We start from the raw sequence: 26,715 nt of genomic DNA, 5'->3' as shown, positions 1-26,715 counted from the left end.
GCTATGCATCTGAGTGAACCTAACTTGCCTAATCTCCATGCTCCCATCCAGTGACTGACTAAGCATTACCTTGTACTCATACTGTGCTGCGTGATCTGGTCTTTCTTGTATTCATGTATTGTCATTTTGCTGTATGTCACCCCTAAATATTGTCTGTAACCTAAACTAATGTTCAGCACTGCGTAATATGTTGGCGCTTTATAAGTACAATAAATATTTAAAATAACTTGGAGGGTGATTAGTGTTTAACATGGCCCCAAGTTTCAGCGGGAACAGGGTGAGCCATCTTTAGGCTTCACCCAGCACCCAAATTTACTCGTGGCCATTTTAAAAGTAAACTAAGATGGGGGTAGGGGAATTTTTAAAAAATTACACTTATCTGGGGCTTCCTCCAGCCCTCTCCAGGCTGATCGCTCCTTCACCGTCCTCCTGCGCCACCTGGACCCTCCACAATTCGGCCCGGAAAGTTTACAGTCTAGGACATACTGTGCATGTGTGGGCTGGCCACTTGTGCACCCCCATCGAGCTCCCGTCACCAGGACCACTCTGAACTGATATGAGTGCAAAGGGGAGCACAGGTGGCTGGACTGCACATGTGCCGACTGGAGGACATTCCAGGCCGAATTGCGAAAGAACCTGGCGGCGTGTCAGAGACCAGCCTGTAGGGTGCTGGAAGAAGCCCCTGGTATGTATAATTTTTTTATTACAGTAACACTAAATGTTTCTCCAAAAATGTTCCTTGTTTCTGTTTTTTTTTTAACTGGATAACATTAATTTAAAAATATCTTGGGATTTGCACTCCTGCCGATTTGGGATGGTTATGGTTTGTTGAATTATAAGCCACTATTGGAACAATTTTGATAGGATCTTTAAAAAAAATGGGGCAGAAAGCCCTATTCCTGGTCAGGAAGAAGTAAAATTAAAATGGACCTACTCCCTTTCCATGGGCTATTTTGTACAATCTAAGCTTGTCCTGGTAGAATCACAAAAAATATTCTGGACTGAAATGGGTTTTCTCTGGAGAAGCCTGGACTGTCTGGGGAGAAAGAAGCGAAAGGTGACATTTAAAATCTCATCCAAACAAGTGGGGGTAGGCTGGGGACCCTCAGGCTTATACAAGTGCAGGTGATCTTAGCTGAACACTCTGGATACACCCCACTAGGAGTTGCTGCTGATTTGGTTTGGCCCTAATTCCAACATATATGCAAATTGCAACAAAATCTGCAAAATTAGCAACGCGCTGATCACATTTTTAGCTATTCTACTAAACGGGGAAGAGGGCATCGGGCTAACAAACTGACTTGAAAGGGGTTTTCAACCATTTTGTTATAATCTGTTATTTAACTCAAAGATAAGGCGGGAGTAAACTGCACCAGCATTTATTTTAAGTGTACCTGTAGAGAACAAAATGGCCCAAACTAGATAGCTATTTCAGTAGAGAAAAAAAAAAAGACTCTGGATAATCCAGAGACTTCATGCATCACCCTCAAGCTCCCCTTCCTAGCATTGGGACCCTCTGAACCTATTTGACAAGGGCTTGTTAAATAGGTTCGCATGACAATACTCCCATCCGTATAGGAGAACGACCCCAGTGTGTAGGCGCAAGAAGACACACATAGATACACACAGAACTTTGCACACAAACGCATGCCAAAGCGGATTGCCTACTTCCTGCTCCTCCCCTCGGCGTCATCTTTGCGGACTTCTAATCCAAAAGAAACACACAGTAAGGAAGGACACATTTTTGACTTGCGTTTAAAACGGACTGGATACTTACGCTACAAAAGTGCAATATTTTGAAAAATGGATCCATTTTTAGAAAAACTGATCCGTTTAAAATGCATTTTGATCTGCAACCGGACAAATGTGGACTGAGCCATAAGAGCCTGTCTCCTGTTTATGGCTCTTTCGGTATTAGTTGTCTGACAATTTTGCTTTGCTGTCAATTGTTTTTCTGCATGTGAAAAATGTATTCAAGTGTGAATTAGCCCATATATTAACATTGGTTGCAGTTTTCCTGTGCAGAAAATGCACAGAAAAACTGACTAGTGGAGACAGGCCCTTAGCTGGTAAGCTGCATTTTCTAAGTTTCACATGTATGAGGCATGTTGGTCAACATTGCAGGGCTGAGGCTGTATCGACGTATTACCGGCCTGCAGGCTAGTGAGGTGTTCTGCCCTGCAATGCGGAGGGTCGACAGAGCGGTGACATCATGCAGCGACCAGTAGCAGTGAGTGGGGAGAACAACTTTCTTGACCAGCGATCGGCGGTATCGATCCACCAGGGTGATTGCTGGCCGAAGCAACAGGGGCCACTCTACACGGTATTGGCCTGTGTATAAGGCTTGAGGGTGGGTACAGACATTTGACAACCAAACAATCATTCCTGGCCATGTCAACACTAGTTTTTTCCACCGTGATGTCTTCTGTGCTGTCAAAAACCCAGGCCCCAAGCAGTCTATGTGGAATACATCAGCTGACTACCTTACTGTCCCACATTATGAGGGGGGGGGGGGGGGGGAAGAAGTGTTTGCTATTCCATCCACCTCCCCTCGCCACAGAAGAGAACATGCCGTTCAGCAGCAGGCAGCGTGTATGAACTGTCACTGGGTGTTGGCATGTGTAAGCCAAGGTGATGATGAACATTCCAATTGGCACAAATCCACTTTTTTGTATCAGGAGTTACAGATGTACACCCTGCGGTTATGCAAAGCTACATCAATCTTGGCAGTAAGATTGCAAAGTAAATTATTATTTGGTAGTTCAATTGTATGTAACATGAAACTTTTGCCAAGATGAAAGAAAAACTAAACTGATCATCCTCCATACATTTAAAATATTTAGGCTGTATTACACAGACATACATGCATTTAAAGTGAGCTGATCTGTATGGCAACACTTGCACCCGATGAATCCGACAGTGATCGTCAAAATGTGTAAAGTTTAAATACATTTTATGTACCCTTTCCAGTAGGTAAGCACACATTCACTGTGCTCCACCCTTGGCATGCCTCCAAAGGTGGCCACTAATGGTCCAATTTCTAGAGAAAAATCGCTAGAGCGATCAGAAATTCTGATTGGAAGAAAAATCGTACACTACACCATCAACCGACCAATCTTTGCTTCCAATTTATCACAACCAATCAAGAAAATCCAAATTTTGGTTTGACAAAAACCCAATCGGACGACTATTTTTATAATCGTTCATAATCGATTGTGTCCATCAACTGAGATTATTTTCAACCAATCCAATCAGAATTTCTGATCACTCGAACGATTTTTCGCTAGAAATTGGACTGTGGGTGACCACCTTTACTCTGTAATATTTCCCATTTGAACCTTCTTCTCAAGAGGCCACATCTTATTTCTCCCCCATATAAGGACAGGTGTTAGAGTAACTTGAGTGTAGTAGTTATTGGTCAGTAGAAAACATACTCTTGAAGTTACAAGAGTGCTTGCCTGATACTTCCAACCTGTGTATGTGAATACCAATCTCTTCACTCACTAGAAGGTATCATACCAGGCCTGGCTCCCCGGAATTTTTTTTTTGTCCTCATTAGTGTGACTAATTGGGAGTTCTCCCAGGTCATTGCTCTGAAACTCTGCACGTGTCGCAGGGAAATCTCCCTTGCATGGCTCTCAGCTGTTACTGAGAGGGGAGTGGTTAATCCAGTGTATGCATTTGGAGAGCTGGAACAGCTAGAGATGTCAAGCAACCCTCCTCCATGCGAAATGAATGTATAATTGTAGTAAACCCAGACAAGCTGAAAATGGAAGCAATAAATTATACTTCTCTCTTTCTGCACACAGTAACTTTGCAGCACACTTCAAATTCAGGAAGGGAGTCACTGCGCCACTCTACGCTCTAATCACGTTTCCACTGATCTGAGGTCAAAGTGTGAGTAACAGTGAGGCAGTGGCGGCCATACAAGTCCCAGACAGGGCAGCCCTGGCAGCATGGGAGGCCCCTGCTGTGGGTGAAGCCCCTGGGTGCCTCTTGGTTCGCCTGGGTCAAGCAGCACCACTGAGGTTGTAGAAAATATAGTAAAAGTGACATTTTACTTGACCTGTATAGGCAAAAGCAGAATATGTATATTTGTGTCTCACTACTTACCGGATTCCAGGGTTTGAAAGGACTGCCAGTCAGTGAAATCAGAGGTGCCCACTTCATTAGTGCATCGTAGGCGGATGCTGTGATTCGTCAGTGGCTTAAGCTCTTCTAAGACAGTGGTGTAAGGAGGAACATTGACATGCTGGGAGTACACCTCGTAGGGGTCATGTGACACCCGGACCTGAAAGTCAAGTGAAAGAGGATTTTGTTAGAAGTCAGATTTGTTAATCATGAAAATCAACACTGGTGGAACACTGTAGAAAATACACTCTAAAACAAACGCCTGTCTAAATTAAATCCATTTCATTTTGTAGTCCGTAATCACCAACGTACAAATGATGTAGGCTGAATATTATTGCATAAGCATGAAAAACCATTGAGTTTAAAGCAGCAGGGACAACCATACTATCCCAGGGAAAAAACAACACATATAAATAGATAAATGCTTGTTGCGCTTACTTAACATATGTATTGTACTGTCCATGTTTTGATATTATAGAATTTTATATAGTAAATAAAGTGAATTCTGTTCTTTGCATTTGCCATCTTGATTCCCTCTGACTGAAGCCAATCCTGACGTAATTTCCTCCCTTACTTTTTTGTTCTCCTAGAAACTGCACTATCATAGCTAGCTTGTTCTGTAAGCATATTAGAGCACAGCAGCATAGATCGTATTTCAGAAGCACACTGAACAGCCCTCAGCTAATCAGTGAGGACATTATGCTGGGAACAAATGATGCAATTTCCCATCCGATCGACGGGTGATCGGATCGGAAGTTGTACCATGTGTAGATGTCCAAGCTGCTCACGATCAATAAAGGAATCGATTTTCTGATAACTTTGCAAAATCTATTCCTTTCTCAATCGGAAACATATCAGACATGTCAGAAATAATCGCCCGATTCCCGTCGATCGGACAGGAAATTGTATTGTGTGTTCCCAGCATAAGACCAGTCTTTTAATAAATTTTGAATTCCTCTAATAGACAGCTAAAGCGGTTTAAAACCCTGACATAATATTTAATAAAAACATGTTTTCCTACTTTTTATATGCCATACGGTTATCATATTTGCGTTTGTGCATAAGTATTATTATTCATTTAGAAATTATAGGTTCTCAAAAGTACAGTTTTTTGCTTTGTGAGCTGACTGCATTTTATTAATAACTGGTTTTATTCATTATGTGTTGAAGGCAGACATGCTTCCAGTGTCTCTCTGTCTTCAGCTGCTTCTGCAGTCAGAGAATGTGTCACATTCCTCACTTGATACATTTAAGTAAACACAAGATAACATTATCTACAACTTCAGATGCATCCAGATTTCAATGCTCTGAACTTTCAAGCTCTGTGTGTAACCCTTCAAATGCTGGTGTAGTAAAAAAAAAAAAAAATGCTGGTTGCATATAATATGCTGTAAAAAATGTTTAGAGCAAAGAAGAAATGCAGGGTTATATTCAGCTTTAAGCGACATGACCATTTAATCTGTAAAGTGCTGCAAAAGTTGTGTTCTATATGCATCATCATAATAAAATACTGACTTCCCACTAAGGGACTATTTCTGGAGTAGCCATCTGTGGGGCAAGGATGGTGCCCTTACTCAAGACAAGGAGGTGAGCACAAAGGTCTCCTTATAGGAGGCAGAGGTGTATTGTATCAACGCTTCTCATAGCTCATCCTCATAGCTTTGTAAGTAGTTCAGGGATTTTGTAGCCCCTCATTGGTGAAGGTAATTTTTTTTAACAGCTTCTAAGACAGAATAATGATGACCATTCATAAAATGATGTAAATAAAAATGGTCAAAAAGATGCAAATAATTCTGAATTTATGAGCTTATGTAGGATTATGCAAATGTTATATGCGAATTCATGCAGCTTGAATATTAACCAATCAAAGATGAAGTTTAAGTGGTCCATTTCCAAGCTGCATACTTTTGCACACAAAATTTGCATACTCCTGCATAAACTTGTAATTAATTAATTTGGTGTGGATTTGAAACTTTAAAAAAATGCATTGGAGCAGCATGTGTGCCTTTTTTCTGCACCCCCTGCTGCTCACCTTTCTAATGGTGGGAACACACGACGGGTTATCGGACAGGAAGTTGAAGCGTGTTTACATGTGCAAACTGCTTCCGATCAATAAAGGGATTGATTTTCCGATGATAACGTTACAAAATCAATCCCTTTCTCGATCGAAAACAGATCAGACATGTTGGAAATAGTCGACCGATTCCAGCTGATCGGACGGGAAATTGCATTGTGTGTTCCTAGCGTAAGTGTCTCTCCCATGTCTCAGTGAGAGCACACGATGACGTCATTATGCCTGATATGCAGGTGGATGGCTAAACTATTGGGAACTTACGCCCATCAATTCAGAGAACTGGGCGGTCAACTGAGAGGAGGGAAGTCTGAGATTCTTCACATGGGGTAAAGACAGGACAGGGCCAAGAAGGAGGATTAGGCACTTTTGTAGCAGTGTAGAACTATGAAGCCAAGGAAATTTATGACAAACATATTTATGATATGATAAAAATTTATGATAAACATAGGCCGTCTACAGTATAATGGCCCAAGTCAGAAATGGGTGGTGTAAACAATGCATGGTGATCCAAAAATATATAAATATACTAGCGCTCACAAAATAATATACAATAAAAGGTAAAAATACAGGCATCAGACGTGATGCTGATATAAGCAAACACCAAATATGACAGGTGGAGCGCTCCCTGCTTTCTGTGGGAAGCTGATAGGATGGTAGATAGGGTTGGGTACAGCGCTCAGCATATATCAGTCTCTCAAACAGTCACAAACATCGGTAGAAGCTCCATAAAACAAGGGGGGGGGGTGTTTAAACGCACTCCCCCCAAAGTGGAAGGACTCACCAGATCAGCTGGCCAAGTGGGCCCGTCTGCGCAGTAGGGGTATTGGCCACCCCTCAGCCACCTCAGGCGACCTCAGCTGGGCACTTGTGTTTCCAGTACGTGTCACCTCCAAAAGAGAAGCCTCACCATAGCGTAAAAGGCTGCTCTGGCTCCGGTCCCCGCAACAGACGCGTTTCGTTGCTATGGCAACTCAGCCCCTGATGAGTTGCCATAGCAACGAAACGCGTTGGGCGGAGCTACGGAGCGGCGCTGTGCGTGTGACGTCACCGGACGCGGTGACTCTCCATACACGCTTCTTCCACACTTCAGCGTCTGTTGTGGGGACCGGAGCCGGAGCAGCCTTCACAGGCGAGCAGGCTTACAGAGCTGTGCGCTTGCCGGAATTTCCCTATGCGACACCTGATGTTGGACTCTGTTACTTTTAACAAGTTTTAAATAAACGTGGGAAACAATCCCTTACTCTTTTACGCTATGGTGAGGCTTCTCTTTTGGAGGTGACACGTACTGGAAACACAAGTGCCCAGCTGAGGTCGCCTGAGGTGGCTGAGGGGTGGCCAATACCCCTACTGCGCAGACGGGCCCACTTGGCCAGCTGATCTGGTGAGTCCTTCCACTTTGGGGGGAGTGTGTTTAAACACCCCCCCCCCTTGTTTTATGGAGCTTCTACCGATGTTTGTGACTGTTTGAGAGACTGATATATGCTGAGCGCTGTACCCAACCCTATCTACCAATGCATGGTGATCAGCTCCACTTCAAAGGTTCAGGAGATATATGGGTAGGATCAACCAGGACACTGATCTCTCTCTGATAAAATCTGATCGTAAAGAGATCTGTTGCCTGCTCATAGATCTCAGACAGATTTCCGATAGATTTCAAGTGAACCAGAGACGAAGCACCCTCATGTATTTTACCAAATATACTGTATCAGTGGGAACATTAGAGAAAACCCCTTCCCTGCTCTCGGTTTCATTCTTCACTGCTCAGCCTGCTTGTTATCAGCCCTGATAATATCCCCGACAGGGCATTCAGTCTGGCTTTGCTATAATGACTCAGCTATAATGATTCCTGAGCAGAGCTAGAAGGGTTCAGACTTGGGCTTGAAAAGACTTCAGAGAACACAGACTGAGCTATAAATATTCCTGAGCAAAGCCAGACTGAATGCTCAGTCGGGGATTTTATCAGGGTTGATAAGCAAGCAAGCTGAACAGTGAAGAATGAAACAGAGAGCAGGGAGGTGTTTTCTCTAATGTTCCTACTGAGATATATATATATATATATATATATATCAGTAAAATACATATATGGTAAAATACATGAGGGTGCTTCGTCTCTGGTTCACTTTCAGCATGAAATCTCCCTGAAATTGGCCAAGTGATGCCATTATTATTATTTAATGTATTTATAAAGCGCCAACATATTACGCAGCGCTGGCCGTCCACCTCCACCGTAGAGATGTAGCGAACGGTTCGCCGGCGAACAGCTCCAGGTGAACTTTGGGGGTTCGCGTTCGCCTGGACCAAGCGAACTTTTGCGGAAGTTCGATTCGCCCCATAATGCACCATGAGGGTCAACTTTGACCCTCTGCATCACAGTCAGCAGGCACATTGTAGCCATTCAGGCTACACTAAGCCCGGGAGCCCCACCCCCCCTTATATAAGGCAGGTTTGCCGACCATTACACTCACTTGTGTGCCTGCTAGAGACAGACTAGGGACAGCTGCTGCAGACTTGTTCTCCTAGGGAAAGATTAGTTAGGCTCTTGGTCTTGGCTTGCTCCTGGCTGATTGTTATTGCTAAAATAGCACCCCTCAACAGCTCTTTTGAGAGATCCTGATGTGTTTTTTTTTGTGTGTGTGTTGCTCACTGACATTATACAGCCCTATCTGTTGCAGCTGGACCTTGGTAATTGTTATTACTGTTCCAGCCAGGCCCCGCCTAACTATCTATACTGGGACACCTACCTATGCCTACCTAACTACTGGGGCACCTACTTACCTATACGGGGACACCTACCTACCTATACTAGGGGACCTACCTATGCCTACCTACCTATACTGGGTCTCCTACCTATGCCTAGCTACCTACTGGGACACCTACCTAAGCCTACCTACCTATACTGGGTCTCCTATCTATGCCTAGCTAACTACTGGGTCTCCTACCTATGTCTAGCTAACTACTGAGGCACCTACCTATGCCTACCTACCTATACTGGGACTCCTACCTATGCCTAGCTAACTACTGGGACACCTACCTATGCCTACCTCCCTATACTGGGACTCCTACCTATGCCTAGCTAACTACTGGGACACCTACCTTATGCCTACCTACCTATACTGGGTCTCCTACCTATGCCTAGCTAACTACTGGGACACCTACCTATGCCTACCTACCGATACTGGGACTCCTACCTATGCCTACCTACCTATACTGGGACTCCTACCTATGCCTAGCTAACTACTGGGACACCTTCCTATGCCTACCTACATACAAGAAGATAATAAGGTCGTTACTTCACTGTGGACAGACCAAATTTGATCAGCTGGACAGTCACTGAAGTTCTATCATTGAGCTACCACAGCCCGGCGACCATATGGGCTTGAAAAACGCCATGGCCTACACTCTCGCCACGGTGCGCACCAGTCCAGCACGACCGTCACTACGCAAACAGCTGTTTGTGGTGCGTTACACAGTGAGTTTGGTTCGTCAGTGTGAAGCAGAACTCTAATTACACTCCCTGATTGATGTATACACATGCAAGATGTTTGAAAGCACTTTAGGCCTGCAATTTAGCATTCAATGTCATTTCTGCCCTTAAAACGCTGCTTTGCGTCACATCCAGATTTTTCGCCGGGACTTTGGGCATGTATCCCACTCCGCCATGCCCCCCTCCAGGTGTAAGACCCCTTGAAACATGTTTTCCATCACTTTTGCGGCCAGCATAAATTTTTCTATTTTTCAAAGTTCGCATCCCCATTGAAGTCTATTGCGGTTCGCGAACTTTTCCGCGAACCGAACCTTCCGCGAAGGTTCGCGAACCGAAAATCGGAGGTTCGCGACATCTCTACTCCACCGTCCTTCTCCACCGTCCACCTGGCTGCACAAAGTGTAAACTGTCCTGCCCATCCTGGTACCTGTGCAGTGTAAATTCTCAGCTGTCCTGCTGGCGCAACTCCTAGCATGAGGCCATAACCCCTGGGTCTGGTCTGCCATTACCATGAGCACCACCACGTGTCGCGTGTACCACGTGGTGAGTGTGTGATGTGACGCAGGCATCTAATGCCACAATGGGGTGACAACAGAGGAGGCCAGGAGTCGTGCCAGGGGAACAAGTGAGAATGTAAACTGTAGGCGTGCACCGGGGGGTCCATGGGTCGTCACGCACCCGAACAACCATGTCAGTCCAAGATTTTTCAGCATGTCCAATCGATGTGTTCGACCGTTTTTGGCCCAAAATTGATTGAATTATCAATCGGGCAGACATGCTTCAGCACCAATTTTTTTGATTCGCTAAAATTATTGAATTGGATGGTCGATCGGGCAGAAAAATTGCTAAATATATGGCCACCTTAAGATATTGTGAATAATAGATGGCCACCCAACGTGGCCAAAAATGCATTCCCTCTTAAATCAGAACTGGTCATTCATGTACAGTGGGATGCGAAAGTTTGGGCAAACTTGTTAATCGTCATGATTTTCCTGTAGAAATCATTGGTTGTTACGATAAAAAATGTCAGTTAAATATATCATATAGGAAACACACACAGTGATATTTGAGAAGTGAAATAAAGTTTATTGGATTTACAGAAAGTGTGCAAGAATTGTTTAAATAAAATTAGGCAGGTGCATACATTTGTCATTTTATTGATTCCAAAACCATTACAATTAATTATTGGAACTCAAATTAGCATGGTAAGCTCAGTGACCCCTGGCCTACATACACAGGTGAATCCAATTATGATAAAGAGTATTCAAGGTGGTGAATTGTAAGTTTCCCTCCTCTTTTAATTTTCTCTGAAGAGTAGCAACACGGGGGTCTAAAAACAACTCTCAAATTACCTTAAGACAAAAATTGTTCACCATCAAGGTTTAGGGGAAGGATACAGAAAGCTGTCTCAAAGATTTCAGCTGTCTGTTTCCACAGTTAGGAACATATTGAGGAAATGGACCACAGGCTCAGTTCAAGTTAAGGCTCAAAGTGGCAGACCAAGAAAAATTTCGGATAGACAGAAGTGATGAATGGTGAGAACAGTCTGAGTCAACTCACAGACCAGCACCAAAGACCTACAACATCGTCTTGCTGCAGATGGAGTTACTGTGCATCGTTCAACCATTCAGTGCACTTTACACAAGGAGATACTGTATGCTTGAGTAATGCAGAGGAAGCCCTTTCTCTGCCCACAGCACAAAGAGGGCTGCTTGAGGTATGCTAAAGCACATTTGGACAAGCCAGCTTCATTTTGGAATAAGGTACTCTGGACTGATTAAACTAAATTGAGTTATTTGGGCATAACAATGGGCATTATGCATGGAGGAAAAAGAAAACAGCATTCCAAGAAAAGCACCTGTTACCTACAGTAAAATATGGTGGTGGTTCCATCATGCTTTGGGACTGTGTGGCCAGTGCAGGGACTGGGAATCTTGTCAAAGTTGAGGGACGCATGGATTCCACTCAGTATCAGCAGATTCTGGAGACCAATGTCCAGGAATCAGTGACAAAACTGAAGCTGCGCCGGGGTTGGATCTTTTAACAGGACAACGACCCTAAACACTGCTCAAAATCCACTAAGGCATTCATGCAGAGGAACAAGTACAACGTTCTGGAATGGCTATCTCAGTCTCCCAGACCTGAATATAATGGAGAATCTGTGGTGTGAGTTAAAGAGAGCTGTCCATGCTCAGAAGCCATCAAACCTGAATGAACTAGAGATGTTTTGTAAAGAGGAATGGTCCATAATACCTTCAACCTGAATCCAGACTCTCATTGGAATCTACGGGAAGCGTTTAGAGGCTGTAATTTCTGAAAAAGGAGAATCTACTAAATATTGATTTCATTTATTTTTTTGTGGTGCCCAAATTTATGCACATGCCTAATTTTGTTTAAACAATTCTTGCGCACTTTCTGCAAATCCAATAAACTTCATTTCACTTCTCATATATCACTGTGTGTGTCTCCTATATGATATTTTTAACTGACATTTTTTATCATAACAACCAACGATTTATACAGGAAAATCATGACGATTAACAAGGTTGCCCAAACTTTTGCATCCCACTGTAGATTATTACATGGCTGTCATGTAAGTTTATACATTACATTTTAAAAAGATTTATTTCCTAATCTGTAAAAAGCATCTTTACTGATCTTACATAAACAATTTTTTATTTTTTTGGGGAGGGGGGATGGGACTTCTTGTCTCTAAGGACCCTTTTCCACTTGCAAGTGCAATCGTTTATGCATACAAAAGTTTATTCTTCCCACTTGCTGTGATTGCACTGTGAACCATCGGGAGTGAAATGCGATCACACAAATAACTTGCCTGACGATTGGGATTTGATACAAATCGAAACAAGCTGATAGAAAAGTGCATCGCGATTAACATGAAAATCACAGTGCAGTAGCGATCGACAAAACGCTAGCAATTCACTTTTTTAAAGGACACCCGAGGCGGAAATAAAGTAATGAAATAAACAATTGTATCTATCTTCCTTATCCTAAAAATGACTTTTTAAGATATTCCACAGTTTTATTTTATGTTTAAATCTACTTTTTAAGTTTAACTGTTTTATTGTTTTTGCGCAATGACACATTCATTGAAGTATGCAAGAGCTAAAATCTATGAATTATTGAACCTTTTTTATCTCTTTCCTGCTCTCAGGCCTGGTGCACACCAAAAACCGATAGCAGATCCGCAAAATGCTAGCAGATATTGAAACGCTTTTTCTTCTTTTTCTGTAGCGTTTCAGCTAGCTTTTTGCGGTTTTGTGTAGCGGTTTTGGTGTAGTAGATTTCAGATAATGTTACAGTAAAGCTGTTACTGAACAGCTTCTGTAACAAAAACGCCTGCAAAACCGCTCTGAACTGGCGTTTTTCAGAGCGGTTTGCGTTTTTCCTAAACTTAACATTGAGGCAGAAACGCTTCCGCAATCCAAAAAATGCCTCACCCCGGGAGTATGCGTTTCTGCAAAACGCCTCCCGCTCTAGTGTGCACCAGCCCATTGAGATACATTGACCAAGCGTATCCGCAGCCGCAAGCGGCTGCAGAAACGCAGAAAAAGCCGCTCGGTGTGCACCAGCCCTCAGAAGCCATTTTCTGCTAGGAAAGTGTTTTATAGTTGGAATTTCTTATCAGTGAGGGTCACACTGTAGTTACTTCCTGTCTGAGTCAGGACTGAGTCAGCCACTTACATACCTGTTATTTAAACTCTTTCAGGCAGAGAAAGAAAAAAAGGAACACAGCATAGTTATTAGTATGCTTGGTACTGTACATACACATGTCTATCTCATCATGTCACATCGGGTATCCTTTAAGCAGATCGCGGCTAGTAGAAAAGGGCCCTCACTCTTTAAAAATGGGATTTTTCCCTTCACACGCATTATTTTGAAGCACAAGCTAATTTCCAGCCAACAGCCACTTATTCCAGCCTATTTTTACTTTCTTTCTCTAATTGTAATTTGCGATCTTGTTATGCAGGTAGTGGCGTCTGTGCGTGACACTAATCACAAAGGCACACAGAAAGCCACTCTGGCTTAGCCCAGTCTCAGTGCTCTGTTTTAGGATAATGCTTAACCTCACAACCAGACATTACATCTGTGGGAACCACTGAACTACATAAAATGGTAGTTTTCAAGATAATCAGCAAGAAAGTACTAATCTGCTTGCGGAGAAATGGGTATTTCAGGAATGTGGGAATGTGATGGAATACTCTGCTAAACTGAGATGTATACATTAAGTCTTAAAGCTAAAGCTAAGGAGGGGGGAGTTTCATAGGCTAGTCCTAGTACACCACTAATACAGAAAGACTAATTATGTGGATTTATATAGTGCTAACATACTACACAGTGCTTTAGAGTCCATAGCTGTATCACCTGTATCACCTGCCTGTCCCTCGGAGGAGCTAGCAGAAACACTGATCTATGATAGGATAACACTAATAGTCTAATGCAGACATGTCCAAAGTCTGGCCCGGGGACCAAATGCGGTGCGCTGCACCTTTTTCTGGTGGCCTCCAAAGCTCTCTACAGTTGTTAATTCCATGCAGCCCGCAGGGCATAGTTGTACTGCCACATACATGGACCACCTTGTGTCGCCCCTCTGCCTCCCCCTTTGTTCGCATGTAGGTTATCAGCCACCACTGCGGCAGAAGCAGCCACTGATTAGCAGCTGCCACTATGCTAACAGCAGTAACAGCCACTGATTAGCAGCTGCCACTGTGCCAGCAGCAGTAATAGCCGCTGATTAGCAGCTACCACTATGCCAGCAGCAGTAATAGCCACTGATTAGCAGCTGCCACTGTGCCAGCAGCAGTAATAGCCACTGATTAGCAGCTGCCACTGTGCCAGCAGCAGTAATAGCCACTGATTAGCAGCTGCCACTGTGCCAGCAGCAGTAATAGTCACTGATTAGCAGCTGCCACTGTGCCAACAGCAGTAACAGCCACTGATTAGCAGCCGCCACTGTGCTGGCAGCAGTAACAGCCACTGATTAGCAGCTACCACTGTGATAACTGCACGCGGTATATGGGTTATTTCCAGTGGAAATGTTTTATTTGACAAGGTCACGGGCATAGTGTACCTATAAAGTGTACCTGTAGCAACAAAAATTTTGCGAAAAAGCTAATTATGGTAGCTTGAGGCCCCTTTTCTAATTGTGTTGCAAATGTTTTTACTGCAGGGTAACGCTAAAGCAATGAACATTTATGGGACATTTCATACCTGATACGGTGTGATGTGCCAGAAGCATCCAATCTGACGTGAAAGCATCAGCGATTTACCGATGACATTCGCGGTGACAGGAAGTCAAGTAAGTCAATGGCATTTTTGCATTTGCATTCGTGCTGCGGTGCACAAAAGTGGAAGCGTATTTTTTCAATATACTTCCATGCAATTCTTATTTCGGCTACAGGAAGTGAGCGCTCGAAAGCCTCAGTTATTGCTTGGCTTGCAGCCAGAAGTGAGATTACTGCGCATTGCAGCAGTAATCTCCAAAGCGTATTTTGCGGTGTGATCATCTGATTGCACCTATAACGCTGGTTGCTGGTGTGAAACCGGCCTAAGGGTATTTTTTAGGCTTCTCATATTTAAAATGAACAGAACTAGCCCCAAAAATGAGTTCTCTGGAAAAATCTGCAACAACATAGCATTCCTTTTATCCCAGAATTCTTGAGCCACCCTACATGACCAGAAGATATGAGACAGCGTCCATTGCTCACCTCAGCCTATAAAGCAGGCCGAGGGAAGATCTTGTGCAACCAGGAAGGAGTGTAGTATCATCTCAGCATTAGCTTCACAGGAGTATCTCTCGGAATATTAGATCTAGTCATGACACTCACGTTCCCTCCACATAGCAGACGAGGATTTTGAGGTCACAGGGGAGCCCAATTCTCTCTCCCATGCTTTTGTATAAGCTGCTGGGCAAGACTCTCTACTACTTAGTAAGGGCTGGTGCACACCAAGAGCACTTCTGAGCTCTTTTTAAAACGATAGCGCTTTGAAAGGCATGATAAACATTCATATAGATATTTCAATTCATACCCTGTCCAATAGCTGCTGTGGGGCAATGTGGGAGCAGCGGTCCGCCTGACGACCGTTTCGCTCGAAAACGAGCTTCTTCTGAGGCTCCGTGCGCGGTGTTAAGTCCATAATTGGATCTTTATAGATGCCGGGCATCCGCTCCGGCTTCCGCGTACGTCACGCCGCTGCGTCACTTCCCCCTTCCGTCCTCGCGTCAATGCGCATGCGTCAAAAAATCCGTAAGACGCGTCGTAAGTTGCTGTGCGCATGCGTACTCTATTACGCAGCGGCGTGACGTACGCGGAAGCCGGAGCGGATGCCCGGCATCTATAAAGATCCAATTATGGACTTAACACCGCGCACGGAGCCTCAGAAGAAGCTCGTTTTCGAGCGAAACGGTCGTCAGGCGGACCGCTGCTCCCACATTGCCCCACAGCAGCTATTGGACAGGGTATGAATTGAAATATCTATATGAATGTTTATCATGGATTTATGCATGATTTGAAATATTGAAGCAATAAATGACAGATGAATGGACCTATGAACGTAGTGCCGGATGGTTTATCTTTCAGTGCATATATATTGGATGACCCCCTCAGCATCCTGAGCACACGGAAGGCTGATACCCTATCCCCTCTATTCCAGGAGATCCCTCCATTCTGTGTTTGGTGACCGCAGTGCCAGTTTTTTCTTTTTTCTTTTGGTTTTTCTTTCTTTGAAGTGTAGCGCTTTGAAAGGCGCTTGGCTTATGTATTGGTATGGGATGGATCACACCAGAACAATGTGATTTTTTCCAAAATGCGGGCCCTGCAGCATTTTGAAGCGATTCAGCCTCAAAGTTAAGTAAAGGAAAAGTGGGATATCGCTCAAACAAACACTATAACAGAGCAATTGTCCAAGTTTTTTTTTTTTTACTTCCAGCTCTACTGTACAAAACAATAAAAAAAAATGCTACACCAAAACGCTCCAGAAATCACTAGGCATACCTAAAGGATCGCTAAAGCACATACTAAGAATCACTCTGAAAAATCACGGCAAAAAACACACCTGGAAATGGCAGCTTTTTCTCTAGTGCCTTTGTAATACATAGCTTCAATGGGGGTAGCATTCTCTGCACGGGAGGCAGTAGTGTGAGCTCTGAGAAAATGCCTAACATGACTGTAACATAAAAACTCCCTCAGGGGGTTTTCCCTAGTCAACCGGAAATTGGTAAAAAGAGATGAGCCTTGCTACAGAGCCCCATATTCTATTCTTGGTTTTAAAGGGACTCCGAGCACCTCTCATGGGCATGCCTTTAAGCCAGACGACTTCCAACAAAGTTGTGCTATGACCCCTCTGGAGGAGCCTCTTGCAATGGCCATGCGTGTCACTTCCTCTTCCTGCTTCATTCAGTGATGCACTTCTCTAACAGAGAAGACAGTGGTGGCCCGGAAGTTATAACATAGCCAAGATGGCAGCCGCAATTTTTAAATTGAAATCGAACGAAAACTATTTGGTATAGAACAGCGATTCATCAAATGAAAGAGGAGAGCTCAAGCAACGGAAAGGTATGCATCTTTAAGTACTTTTCAGTACTGGTCGGAGCCTTAAAGGCATGCCCATGAGAGGTGCTCAGAGTCCCTTTAAGGGTTAAAATTTTATCTTTGAAGACTGACCCACATTGAATACTTATTGAAGGACATGGCAATTCTTGCTGTTAAGAAATACAGCAATAGCTGGGGAGGGTAAGCATGGTTATACTCAGGGCCAGGATTTCTGGAAAGGACACCAAGGCCAGGGCCTTGGGCTGCTGCAACACAAAGGGCACCTGTAAGAGGAGGCTGAAAACGAGGAGCAACCCATAAAAAAGGGAAACGGATGCTCAAGTGAGCTTCATAAAACAAAGGAGCTGCTGTACATGGTTGGCAAACAAGGAAGAGGGCGCTACACCTGGAATGGGAGGGGCACTGCTGAACAAGAATGGTGAGGGACAACACACTTGGCCTAGGGGCACAAAAAGTATACGGTAAATCCGGCCTTGGCTATACTTGTTTCTTGCATTGACTAATACGCAACACATTTACCCACATCAAAGGGTCAACATATAGAGGGTTAGCTTTTTTACTAAGTATTTACAATATAGGATCATTAAGAATCGGGCAAGGAAAACCCACCCGCAACCGTTCTATCTACCATCAGATAAAGTGCAGCAGGTTACTGAACGCTTCTCCTTCAATGGGAGAATTCTTCCTCACGTAAAGTAAAACTGCCTTTTCCTTCAGGGAAATAAAGAAAAGTTAACACTGCACTGAAAATGCCAACTACGTACTGTAGATAAGCTTCTTACTATAATGAATGGAGCCATTGCCCAGATTTATTTAGGTGAGTAATCAGTCCATTATGTCATTTTAAAAAATAAGAAACTAATCATATGCTGCACTCTAGCGTAAAAGGCCCATTTTTTGGCCCTCCCGCCACCAGCAGTTTCTCAGCTGACGCAACAACTCCTCTCAGACCTGCAGGAGGCAACAATTTCCTCACACACTGCTGTAAGGTTTCAGCCTCATATAGACATCACACATCATTTGTCTTCTGTGTCTGATGTCTGTACAGGTGTCCTCTGCACCTGTCCCTTCTCATAGCTATTGGCTTAAAGGCATTCCCATCGTCCTATTAGTTGTATTTTGCTACAGTTGCAGGCCTCCTACAGTTTTCCTTTTTTTCCTCTTCTAAACACAGCAAAGACTCCTTGGCAGAGCCAAAATTTGAAAATCTGTTTGGCGATCAGACTAGAAATAATAAACTGTGCTTTTAACACCCAGTTATCCTAATCGTAAATGGACAATAGAAGCAGATGTCAGCAGATGTCAGGAAAAAGCAGTTTTTAAGAGAATGATGATCAGAAATGTCTTTGAATACTATTTTTTTGCATTTGAAGAGTGTTTGGAGACAGCCTCCTATCCATTTCAATCCAATTAGCAAAGCACTTTAAACGCAGGATAATAGGATATACTTGCCAAGTGTAAAAACACAGAGCAAAGCTAGTCAAAAGCAAATACAAACACAAGTTTACGTTGCTTCAAATGTCATTAAAAAAAAAAAAAAACAGAAAAGGAAACCTGTACAAGAACATTTTAAAAAATGTAATTTGTCATTGCAGAACATTTGGCTACAGTATTGTCGCAATAAGACATGTACAATAAAGTGGAGGCATTTGTTTTATTTTCCATTAAAGCAACTTGAGCTAAACTTTGCGGGAGAGGAGAGGGGAGGCTTATTAGGACTCGGAGCCTTTCCTCTCCTTAGGTAAGTATCTGGATTTTCTTTTACTAATTCGGTTCCCATTCACTTTAATCTTGCCATGAGCTACATACCTAAATAAGTTTAGCTTAAAGTGAACCGGAGGTGAGAGTGATATGGGGAAACACCCGATCTGCTGCTGCATGCTTGTTCAGGGGCTATGGCTGAAAGTATTAGAGGCAAAGAATCAGCAGGGCAGTCAGGGAACTAGTATTGCTTAAAAGGAAATAAATATGGCAGCCTCCATATTAGTCGTCAGGTTCACTTTAAGGCCCGGTTCAGGCCCGGTTCACATTAGCGGTGGCTATCCGGAATAGCCGTGCCGGAGCCGCACCGCATGCTGGCCGGACGAAACGGACGCACGGCATAGCAATGTTAAGTCTATGCCAGGGTTCACATGTGTCCGTTTCGTCCGGACCGGAGCCGGACCGGATCCGGACTCCGGTGTCCGTTCCAACATGCGCTATTTTTTGGTCCGGCTCCTCCGGCAGCCGTATCCGGGGCGGAGCCGGACTGCACCATCCGGCCAATGGAAACCAATGAGAACCGGAGAGCGCACAACACACTGGCAAAAAATCCGGATGTTCTACCCCACTTCCTATGCGGATTTTTTGCGGCGATATTGGCTGGGGACACATGGGCAAGCATTTTTTTTTTTTTATACAGGTTGTACTCTTTAAGAATCCGGATCCGGACCGCAACCGTGTTCATACCGCACGGAAACCGTATGCAACCGGACCGGATCCGGACAGGAACCGTACGGTTCAGGTCCGATCCGGGTCCGGTGCGGTCCGGACATCCGGTGCGGTTTTTGCAAAACCGAGAGTGTGCGGAAGAGTCTGCGGCCTTATGGTTTCATGGCTACCATCTTCCCTTTAGAAATGCTGGATATTACCACAATTGCAGAGTTCTTGTTCCTAAGTGATGTCCGACATCCAAAGGGTCATCTCTACCTCTACAGTCCTCCACAGACATTTCTATACACTAGAGGGGCACGGCAAGGTCAGGCACCCAAACAATGGTACTGATAGTGACTCACAGGCCCTTATGCAATTAACTTTTCTACTGCTTTTTCTCCCAGAAAATAGCTTTTTATTTCCTCTACAAAGTAACTTTTCAGCACTTTGCAATTGAAAAAGTACATTAAAAAAGTATCAAATCTTACTTTATGATAGTTTAAAAATGTAATTTTATTGATAAAATGTGAACATTTTTCCTGGGAGATAACTCAGGTGTGTATTTGAGTAGGGGTTATGGAGAGGTTCAACAGAGAAAGAGATGCATTTTAAAGAAAGGAAAACAGAACATGTGTCTGGAACCCAGCTTGTGAGAGGAGCTTAGAATTAGCCGGTGTAAATAATGGAGTTCTTGAGTTAGAGTACATTTTAAGATCAATCTAATCAGAAATACACAGTGCAGCTTTATGAATCCGCCCCCTTATCTTTTTATTTCATTAGTTATCTCTCCTTATGTTTTGATCTTACGCATTAGCTCTCCCTAGTACACACCATACAATTTTCTGTAAAGGTGCGTACACACGCACTACTAAATGCAACGACGGGTCCGCCGGACCCTCCCGCTGGACGGTCTTTAGCCGACGGATCGTTCAGAAACAACCTTATCAGTCTGCCGACAGCGCGTACACACGTGCGTACTGTCGGCTAAGGACCGCCCAGCGGGAGGGTCCAGCGGACCAGTCATTGCATTTAGTAGTGCGTGTGTACGCACCTTTAAAGTGAACCTCCGGACTAAAAATCGACTCAGCAGCACTGAAAAGGCTTGGTGTTTAACAGTTTCACAGCATCAGAACGTTGTTTCTCTTATACAAGCCTCATTTTTAGCTGCACTGAAGAAAACTGCCCGGGCTTTTCTCCCCTGATGCTGTGCAAAGCATGATGGGATTTCTGATTTTGTTCTCGTTCTGCTGTTTTGGTGCAATTTTTTTTTTTTTACATCTTGAATTTGACATTTGAAGCCTAGCGTGTGCAGCTGGGAGGGGTTATCAGGACACAGGACAGTTGGAACTGTGTCTCCTGCTCCTTGTCACCTCCTTTCAACCAAAAAGATGGCTGCCCCCATGACAAAGATGGCAGCCCCCATGAATCACAAACATTTGCCTGTTCTTTTAAAACAGGGTGGCTAAGAGATTATATTACCTATCTATTCTAATTAACATAACTAATGTAACTTGATGACAGTATGTTTGTTTAGGCTGAAGTTCCCCTTTAAGCCCCATCTACACGATATGATTCTATTTACGATCCGATTAAATCCGACATGTCCGATCAGGTTTCGATTCAAGTGGATTTGCCATTGTTTTGCAATGGCAAATCGAATTGAATCGTATCGAATGCTGATCGGACATGTCGGATTTAAATTGGATCGTAAACAGAATCGTAATCAAATCGCACAAAGAATCTTATCGTGTAGATTGGGCTTTAGATTTAGATGTTTTTCTGTAGAGATTGGTCATCATCTCTGGCGCATTGTCTTCTGGTTATCTCCTGCTAAGTAGAACAATGCCTAAATGCTCAGCAGATAGATGGTTAGATAGATAATTTCCAACATGTTGGAAATTATCTATCTAGCAGGTAAATCTAACAGAAAATTGCATGGTGTGTACCTAGCAGTACCCATACATTACCAATTCTGGCGGCCGATTGACCAAAAGATAGAGGTCTCTCTGATCGAATCTCATCACAGAGAGATCTGTTGGCCACTATAAACCGCAGGCTGATTCCCAATGGATTTCAGCACGAAATCTTGTGGTAATCGGCCTTGTGATGCCACCATGCTTCCCCCCTCAAATGTTTTATGTCCCCCCCAGGTACCCTATGCAGTTACAGGTTACCTGCCACCATCTGCAGCGCCATCCTCGTACTTCCGCATTAGTGCCCCCACGTGGTTTCCAGCATTATAGCACGTGGGGCACTTGTGTGACTTTCACACATATCCGATATTCACGTGGGGCCCGAATGCGGAAGAACTGCACGGGCACCAGTGGGATGGATAGTGTAGTGGTGAAGGGCTCAGCCTCTGACCCAGGACACCTGGGTTCGAATCTCAGCTCTTCCTGTTCAGTAAACCAGCACCTATTCAGTAGGAGACCTTGGGCAAGTCTCCCTAACACTGCTACTGCCTATAGAGTGCGTCCTTGTGGCTGCAGCTCTGGCGCTTTGAGTCCGCCAGGAGAAAAGCGCGATATAAGTGTTTGTCTTTGACATAAAACATGGGGAGGGGGGTGGCTAGTGTTACATTTGTCATTTGCGCTTATTGCACGCAGTTACTGCCGGGCACAAGATGGACCATGTTGGCCCAAGATTTTCCAGCATGTCCGATCGGTACTCATGACCAATTTCGTCCGGAAATTGGTTGCATCCTCAATCGGGCATGCTCCTGGCGGCATCGAATACTATCCGATTCGATTCTAATTATTGAATCGGATGGACGATCGGCCACCAAGTCATCTATGGGCTGCTTTACATTTATGGGGAAAAATAAGCTTTAGGAATCAACCCCCATGTCAGGATAATTGTCTCTACTAGAACATACACACACAAAAAGCCCGCTCTAAACAATAACATGATAGAAATGTTATTGTATTATCTTCCACAATTGATACATGGGATGGAAGGTCTCACTTACCAAGAAAGGTTAGATAAACTGGGTCTATTTAGTCTAGAGAAAAGACGCCTTAGAGGCGATCTAATTAACATGTATAAATACATCAGAGGGCAATATAAAAGCTTGGCGAATTAGCTTTTTGTCCCTAGGCCTTCTCAAAGGACTAGAGGACATGATCTGCACATGGAGGAAAACCGCTTTAGCCATTTATTTAGGAAAGGGTTCTTTACAGTAATTGGGATTAAGATGTGGAATGCATTGCCACAGGAAGTTGTTATGGCAAACTCTATACCAGCATTTAAAGGGAACCAAAGAGGAACGGGGGGTGAAAAAAGGAAAAGATTTCATACATACCTGGGGCTTCTTCCAGCCCCATAAGCCTGAATCGCTCCCACGCCGCCGTCCTCAGCTTCCTGGATCCGCCGGTACCAGGCCCGTCACTTCCGGCGGACGCGGCCAATTGTCCGCATCACAGGGGCTCCCTCCATACACGTACGCATGCGGCTGCGCAGTAGGCAGCCACATGCGTATCTGTATGGAGAGAGCACCCTGTGATGCAGAGAATTGGCCGCGTCCACCGGCCGACTCGCGGCAATGACGGGACCCGGTGGCGGCGGATCCAGGCAGCGGAGGACGGCGGCGTGGGAGCGATCCGTGCGTATGGGGCTGGAGGAAGCCCCAGGTATGTATGTGTCATCCTCTCTGGTTCCCTTTAAAGGGGGCTTAGATGCTTTCCTTGCATTGAAAGACATCCATGGCTACAATTACTAGGTAATGCCTAATGATGTTGATCCAGGGATTTTATCTGATTGCCATCTGGAGTCGGGAAGGCATTTTTTCCCCTTTTGGGGCTAATTGGACCATGCCTTGTAAGGGTTTTTCACCTTCTTCTGGATCAACAGGGATATGTGAGGGAGTAGGCTGGTGTTGGTGTTGTACTTTGTTCTCCGGTTGAACTCGATGGACGTATGTCTTTTTTCAACCTAAATAACTATGTAACTGAATACAACATAAATATACTGCATCGTTATGGCAATGTACTACAAAACAGTCAGATAAATAAAGTACCACAGAGAACTGCATGAAATGCTTCTTGACATAAACCACAGGAGAAGGTTCTCTCATATATTTGTATCAGAGACCTGAACCCAGTCAAACCGCAATTTCATAAAGCACTTATTTTTGTGGAGAGTCTCCATTAAAACTATAGAACTCTTCAGAGTGTTTTATGTGATTCATCTTCATTATCCGTTCCCTGAGAGAGCGAGAAGATGTTTGCTTCCAGGATCCAAGCATAATGTATTTAGCTGCAAGAGATTAGGTTAGAAGATGGTTTTCCCCGAGTCTGACCTTATGAAAATTTAAATGTAATATAATCTTATTTATAACATTTGGAGTTTCCACTGAGTACAAAAGCCAGAACAAATTCAGAGGAATAGAAGACTTAATGTACACAGACAATACATGGCAGGCTGCAGGAATCAGTGTACACCCTCTACAAGTTGGACTGAGTTTATTAGCCACTTGGGGATCGGCCATTTATTTAACCCCCTTTCGGGACCAGAGCAGCTTCCCTGGTTTAGGTGTCCCCAGTTTAGTTAGCCAGGGATAGGTATTCCCAGTATAGATAGGCATGGGTGTCCCCAGTATAGATAGGTGTCCCCAAGGCAGGCAGCAGCCATTACTCACCTCTCTTGGTCCTGTGATAAGCAGCTCTCCCCGCCTCCTCTCTCCCTGAAATGCAGCCTCGCACTGCCTCTAAGTTCCGGGTCCCGGCTTGATGACGTCATCAAGCCGGGACCCGGAACTTAGCAATGGATGGATGCCGGGCAGAGCAGAGGGGGAGCGACGATCGCCAGGGGAGCGTCAGGAAGGTGAGTGGATCATCTTCCTCTTCAGCTGTTGCTGCGCGGTGGAGCGCAGAAGACGCCAACCCGGAACCCGACCTGGCGAGGTCTGGTTCTGCAGCGGAGAAGACTGGGAGCCTCCAGAGCTGCGGCGAGGGCACAGGACGGCTGCCACAGGCTGGAGGAAGCCCTAGGTAAGTGGATCTTTTTTTTTTTCCTTGGACTCTTACTTTAAAGGTGTCCACTACCGTTCCAATTTCTAGTGAAAAATCATTTGAGCGATCAGAAATTTTGATCGTATTGATGGGCACAATCAATTACAAACTATTATAAAAATAGTCATCTGATTGGATTTTCGTCAAACCAAAATTTGGATTTTCTTGTTGGCTGTGATAGATAGGAAGCAAAGATTGGTTCGTTGATGGTATAGTGAACGATTTCTCTTCCGATCAGAATTATTTGATCGCTCAAACGATTTTTCGCTAGAAATTGGATCGTTAGTGGCCACCTTTAGGAGTATGTACAAATAACCATAAGATGTAAAATGTCTCAGTTCTTATGTTACTCTATTCTCATTATTGATCACATTTACAGAATAAAACTTTTCTCTTTTCCTTATGGAGGTAATCAATCATACTAGAGTATGAGCAGTATAATCAAGAATAGTTTTATCCCAATTTTGCCAGTGTTGGCTAAATGTATGCAATCTGCTATGGAGACTAGAAAGCATTCTTTCGTAGTCATAATTGGCGTTAATAATCTGATAACTTCTTCTATTGGAACTCTCCAGTGACATCAGCTTCAGTGAATACTGTTGCTGGCGCTGATTTCTACTGACTAAACAAAACCAGTTGCCTGGCTGTTCTGCTGATCCTCGGCCTCTAATACTTATAGCCATAGACACTGAACAAGCATGCAGATAAGATGTTTGACTGAAGTTTGACTAGATTAACTGCATGCTTGTTTCAGGAGTATGATTTAGAAGACGGAGACCAGAATGATCATCAGCTTTAGTTATGTCGAGTTGCCAGGCAACTCGACATAACTAAAGGAAACCTGAAGCAAGAGATATATGGAAGCTGCAATATTTATTTCCTTTTAAAGGCCAATTGCTGGTGGAACCAATTAAAGAGTACCTAAATTATAAATTACAGTTTGTTTCAAACCTAATAAGTTGGCAAGTTATATGAAATCACACATAATTAAGTATGACTTTCTCACCCACCTGGTCCATTTTCCACATATGGGCTTGAAATCCCTGCCCCATCTGAAATAAAGCCCTGGCATTTTTTTTTCTTTCCTAGCCATGGATGCAAAGGATCCTGGGTAAATTTATTTCATAACTCCACCCCCCAAGTCCTGCTGCCAGCCCACACCTAATGTGAAAAAAGATGTAATCTGATCCAGGTAGGCAGACATCTGGGATAATAATTATAGTAGAACGCCTTAGATTTCTTATTTTTATAATCACTCTGCTCTGTTTCTCACTTCTCCCCCAAGTGCTGTACCCAAACAAGTCTAGCTCTTACAATGCCATTAGTCCAGCCCACAATCTGTACAGAGCATGTGCGGGATTTCACAGGCGTATTTGCATGAAGGGAAGGGCACAAGGCTGGAAGGTAAGGGCACAATGCTGAGGGTGAACTTGCAAGGCATCAGCATGAGGAGAAAGATGTAGGTGCTACTACAGATATAAAATGTGTCTGTTCTAAACACAAAGATGTACCAGATGTAAACTTTGTATGTTCATGTAACTGTACACAGTGCATAGACTATATACATGTATTGCCATTCAATTTTATTTTTAGGTAGTCTTTAAAGGACCACTGTTGCGAAAAAATTAACATTTAAAATATATGTAAACACATACAAATAAGAAGTATGTTTCTTCCTGAATAAAATAAGCCATAGATTATTTTTCTCCTATGTTGCGGTCACTTCCAGTAGTTAGGAATCTGACATTACCGACAGGTTTTGGACTAGTCCATCTCTCCTTAGGTGATTCCAAGCATGGCCTTTATTCTTTGTAAAGACACGGTCTGAAAAAGGATTTATGCAAAGATGCTGGCCAGCCTCCCAGCTCACTGTACCCTTTTTTAGATTTACAGGTGATTTTCAAAAAATTAGCATATTGTGATAAAGTTCATTATTTTCTGTAATGTACTGATAAAGATTAGACTTTCATATATTTTAGATTCATTAAGGCCCATACACACGTCGGATATTTCCAAACGACAGGTCGTTTAGAC

At 43.8% G+C, this 26,715-nt stretch overlaps 1 protein-coding gene across 1 annotated transcript in view; it reads right to left on the bottom strand.

Moving 5' to 3' along the window:
• TYRO3 (TYRO3 protein tyrosine kinase) overlaps positions 1-26,715 on the bottom strand; it is a 325,717-nt gene that overhangs the window by 133,897 nt on the left and 165,105 nt on the right. Inside the window, exon 8 of the mRNA XM_068254301.1 lies at positions 4,114-4,291. Within this exon, the coding sequence (XP_068110402.1) occupies positions 4,114-4,291 (178 nt within the window). The remainder of the gene's footprint in view (positions 1-4,113; positions 4,292-26,715) is intronic.

This window comes from Hyperolius riggenbachi, chromosome 9, assembly GCF_040937935.1.
Source record: "Hyperolius riggenbachi isolate aHypRig1 chromosome 9, aHypRig1.pri, whole genome shotgun sequence".
In the NCBI taxonomy this organism is placed as follows: Eukaryota; Metazoa; Chordata; class Amphibia; order Anura; family Hyperoliidae; genus Hyperolius; species Hyperolius riggenbachi.
The sequence above is the reverse complement of the archived record's forward strand: the minus strand, read 5'-3'. Positions and strand labels throughout refer to the sequence as shown.